This window comes from Triticum aestivum, chromosome 2D, assembly GCF_018294505.1.
Source record: "Triticum aestivum cultivar Chinese Spring chromosome 2D, IWGSC CS RefSeq v2.1, whole genome shotgun sequence".
In the NCBI taxonomy this organism is placed as follows: Eukaryota; Viridiplantae; Streptophyta; class Magnoliopsida; order Poales; family Poaceae; genus Triticum; species Triticum aestivum.
In genome coordinates, this window is record NC_057799.1 from 503798846 (window position 1) to 503803422 (window position 4577).

At 45.6% G+C, this 4577-nt stretch overlaps 1 protein-coding gene across 3 annotated transcripts; it reads left to right on the forward strand.

The window, feature by feature from the left end:
* Positions 1-204: 204 nt before the first annotated feature.
* LOC123054099 (SUMO-conjugating enzyme SCE1) lies at positions 205-2987 on the forward strand. Of its 3 annotated transcripts, none has more exons than XM_044477785.1 (5): positions 205-447; positions 563-646; positions 2189-2359; positions 2463-2576; positions 2682-2987. In XM_044477785.1, exons 1-5 carry the CDS (start codon positions 376-378, stop codon positions 2742-2744), a joined length of 504 nt encoding a protein of 167 aa, XP_044333720.1. In that variant the 5' UTR covers positions 205-375; the 3' UTR covers positions 2745-2987. The 3 variants fall into 3 exon arrangements, with proteins under 3 accessions (XP_044333720.1, XP_044333721.1, XP_044333719.1); XM_044477786.1 differs by having other exon boundaries at positions 212-447; positions 2213-2359; XM_044477784.1 differs by having other exon boundaries at positions 446-646; positions 2213-2359.
* Positions 2988-4577: the final 1590 nt, after the last annotated feature.

The following is a 4577-nucleotide window of genomic DNA, read 5'->3' on the forward strand; positions in this document are numbered from 1 at the left end:
ACGGACTGCTCGCCATACAATTGAACGGTTTGTGAGGCGGCGGATCTTTCTAAAAAGATCCGTCGGCGGACGCGTAGCAGGCCCCTTTAACAAAAGGCTTCTTAAATCAAAGACTTTTTTGTTCAATTTATATTAGGTCGCCTTTCATAAAAAAGAAACTAATCTTATGGTCGTCCGCCTGTTCGGTTGCGGCAGAGCAAGTATATTCATTGCCCATTTGCCCCAACCGACCGGGAGCCGAACCAAATAGGCAACCTAAAGTAGAAAACAGTCCACGCCGCCGCGGCACCGAGCGACCCCGCGGGCGTCCTTGGAAGAAGACGAAGCGGCGGCGACGACGACCTAGGCAGACCGCTCGCTCGTGTTGGAGCCTGGATGGCGTCCGGAGGCATCGCCCGCGGCCGCCTCGCCGAGGAGCGCAAGTCGTGGCGCAAGAACCACCCCCATGTGCGCGCCCGCACCACGACCTAGCTACTTGCTTTCTTTGCCCAATTTTCTTTGTTTCTTTCTCTGGATCTACGCAAGTGGTAATGGGGACACCGGGGCTTCTTGTCTATTTCAGGGCTTCGTGGCCAAGCCGGAGACCCTGCCGGATGGGTCCGTCAATCTCATGGTCTGGCGGTGCGTCATCCCCGGCAAGCCAGGGGTAAGAAAATAGATGCTGTGTCCTTTTTACTCGCGCTGTACCGTGGTTTGCAACTGTGATAAAATCTGTGCTTCCTGTTTAGTTTCTCTGAACCTGCTCGTGGTTATATGGTTTGCTTTTGTCACACATTGAAACCCGAGAAAAATTTCACCATGATTTTCTCAGAGTTCTCTGAACCTCTCTCTGCTTCTGTACTAACAGAGGAGGGGTTTCAGTAGGTGCAGGGTTTTGCAAGCCTTGGTGCAGAACTCTTTCGACTAGCTGAACATTAGAGACGTTGGTAGCACAAAACCCTTGGCCCCTTCACTGCTACAAGTGGAACATTGCATATTGTTGTTGAAAAAGCAGGGCATGAACGGACATTGTCATGCAAACATATTATATCATATCCTAATACAATCGAATCTGAGTTTGTTCTCTTGCATAAAAGAACCAAACCAATGATCCATCTTTCTTAATTTGATGCTTCATTGTAATGATTTTGTTTTTTATCTCTGCCACTGTATTATGTTGTTGCAGGATAAAACTTGATTACATTTTACAATCTTACGGGTCAGTTTGCCAGTCCGTGTCCCAAATTATGATGATACGAAAGTAAGCTTATGATAGTGTTGGGCAATTGATCAACATATAAGGATGCATGTGAGGTGTCAGTAAATGTAGAGACCATTTTAACTGTTTATTATGTTAAAGTGTGTATAACATACATTAAGCCCATCAAGCGAATGATTGCACAATCCTGTCTCTGTTCGGTTGGCATAGTACTTTTATTGAAGATTTAGCATGGCCACCTTATCAGGACATAGCATTTCAATTGACCTTGTTTGGTTTGTAACAAGGACCCCATATAGGACAGAAGCATGACCAGATAATACCAAAGTCTGAATATGGAATGGTGCACTGCTGCTTAATTTCTTTCGCCTTCTCGAAGATGAAACCGAATAAGCGGCACATTGAATATTCATTTTGCAAGAACATGTTTTAGATATTGAATCCTCTCTTGAAAACATTTTTAAATGTTATTCTCAAGGCCAGACTGACAATTTCGACAAAAATCTTGTAAGCTACAATTTACTTCAATATTTTGCTGTCTTTGTTTGTGATGCCCGCTTTTACTGCTTCACAAATCACAATTCAATAATGATGACCACGAGCCTACGACCTGTTTCATTCTAGTCATGCAAACAACCCTAATTGATGTTGGACTGTTCACCTCTATTGAACTACCATTGTTAACGGTCCTTTGTCGAATATGGGTGCATTAAACCATACATTGAGTCTTTTGTCGATGAGAAAGAAAAGATAGACCCCCATCCTGTGGGAACTGAATTTGAAATTTTCCCTTAAAATCCCTATGAAATTCGAAACAGACACTTGGTGTATAAAATGCAGCCCTGTAAGTCTGTAACTTATTCTTATCTGATACTAATTCAGTTCTTTGTGTGTGAATAGTGTAGTACCACAATATTCTTTTACGACAGATTTGTGCGCTCTCGAGCCTCTAGTCCATGCCGTGTAGCTCAGCAAACTGATCTTTTCTAGTGCACTACATTTGTTTTTCTGCAGACTGACTGGGAAGGTGGATATTTCCCGCTAACTCTGCAATTTGATGATAATTACCCAACAACCGCTCCTAGCTGCAGGTTCCCAGCAGGTTTCTTCCATATCAATGTCTATGATTCTGGAGTAGTATGCCTATCGATACTGGGTGATGTAAGTATAGACTGACTGAAACTTTCCTTGCAGCATGTGTCTGCACTCTGCACCATGCTGATATCCCCGCTGATCTTTCATGATTTACCTCATCCTTTTTCAGGCATGGAAACCTTCAATTACAGTGAAGCAGGTTTTGGTAGGCATCCAGGAGTTGCTGGATGACCCAAATCCTAACTCAGCCGCACAGCATCGATGCTATGAACTCTATAAGAAGGTTAGTTTCCATAACTAGAACCTGCTTAACCTGAAGGCGCGTTTCCTTAGTTTTAATACAGCTATGCAATTGACTCACCCTGTTTGTTTGTGTCCGCATTTGCAGAACATGCCAGAGTACAGGAACAAAGTCCGTGAGCAGACCAAGCGCTACCCTTCGCGCATGTAGCTACTCTAGTAGTGCATAATATTAGTGTGCATTTCGTTGGGGACTGAAGTCTAGAGTTGCGCCGCGATGGGGGTGTAGTTAGCGCAATGGTAGTGTATTTGTTGGAACTGCTGAACTGCACTTTTGAGTACATCTTCGCTACGAATTGTTCCGGGCCTCGGTAGCTTATCTCAATGTAGTTTGGGTGAGCTTTGCTGACCCTTTTTTTACTTTGTGATGAAAAGAGATATCCTTTTCTTCCAAGTGATTCCTCCTACCTTGCCATTATTCATGCATGAAAGATGGGTCGGATCGGCCCAAATGATTGAAGTTAGGCGCGGGTTTACTACCACGCTGCTCTTCCTGGTTACGTACAAGTCAACAAAGCCTGGGTTAAAATCCGCATCTGGGTTTTCCCCAAAGGAGAGAGACCCATGAAGCCCGGGAAGTGAGTGAACCCGGGAAGTAAAAATAGCCTCTCGCTGCTGTGTCCAGCCTGCCTGCTGTGTTGCGTCAATTAAGAAGGGTCGAGGGCAGTTGATGAGGGAGGATGAGGACGAGGAGAAGTGAAGGTTTTCGTTGGGACAGAAACGGAGAGAGACCAAACATGCTCGTTTGATGCATTGAATTCAGACTGTCCGATGTGCTGCTGCGGGTCAATTCGGTTCCGTGCTTCGGGCTCATGACGGACGGGAGCTGTCCGTCCGGGCGAAAGTTGTGGGGGCACGCAAGCGCGCATGTGCTGCTGCGTCTCGGTGTGTGGACACGGGCCGCTCTCTTCTCTTTGCAGTTCAGGGTAAGAGCGATCAAGTATGGTTCGAGATACTGCATGGGGAAAGGATCTACCAAACCATCAATGCAATACAGGACGTCTGAATTTAACCTTGTTTTTCTCTTTTCTTCTGAAAGGGACAGAGGAGTGGAAAGGCCTACTGCTTGATTCTGAAACTAACAAGTTTGCAGCATTATTAGCTGCCGGTAAAGCTTACTTTGAGCTTAACCACATACTACCTGATTGTTATATATGAAAGCACAATCCTGGCAGATACTCTTCTTCTTTTGCTTGGCTTCTGGTGAGAATCTTTAAGGTAGCTTACTGGAAATAAGGCGAGGGGGGACTGGGTGGTGCCTTTCCAAGTTTCCAGATTCTGTGAGACATTTCCTGTAGAGTGTGCATGGGATTAACTTCTGGGCACTTTTTGTATAAGCTAATTCCTGCCAAACAACTCCAAGCTAGGCCAGACCTTGATCGCTTCGCCTCATCATTAGCATGCTACTTCCAGGAAACCAAAACATGGATCCCAGACTTATGTTCGTTAGATTTACCAGGGGTTTCTTTTCTCCATTCATTTCAGGGGTGAGGTGGTAGCATAGCATGGCCGTAAAGTTTGCACCCCCTCTTCTTAGGTCTATTTCTGCTCAGGTATTGGCCTATCTGGTTTTTGTGACTTGGGCCATCCGTGCAACTTGCCAAACATATTACTATGTCAGTCCAGCCTTATCATCTCCCGTGGGCCATCTTGCAAATGTAAAAGGAACATTGCATAGTGGTGCTGGAGCCTACCAGCTACAGCTAGTGGCTGCGCTATGCTGTTTTAGAGGAGGGGAGGACAGCTTCCGACGAAATCGGAGGAGAGAATCGTCTGTGAGCAAGCTACTAAGCAGAAGTTTTTTTTCCTTTTCGAAACGGAAGCAGAAGTTTACGAGTAGTACGTACTAGGGAGAGACTCTTTCCAAAGCACTGGCCGTCTAGGAATGATTATTGGAGCCTCTCGATCAAACGGCTGGTTGACGCCGTCGACGAACGGCATCCAGATCACTCTCACTGGACCGATTCCTAATTCCTACCAGTAC

Bases quoted from the DNA above. Each gene is read 5' to 3' on its own strand.
- LOC123054099 (XM_044477784.1), top strand. From the start codon at position 446: ATGTGCGCGCCCGCACCACGACCTAGCTACTTGCTTTCTTTGCCCAAT. The intron at 2,360-2,462 runs GTAAGTATAGAC...ATCCTTTTTCAG, and splicing joins GCCTATCGATACTGGGTGAT to GCATGGAAACCTTCAATTAC. The intron at 2,577-2,681 runs GTTAGTTTCCAT...CCGCATTTGCAG, and splicing joins GCTATGAACTCTATAAGAAG to AACATGCCAGAGTACAGGAA.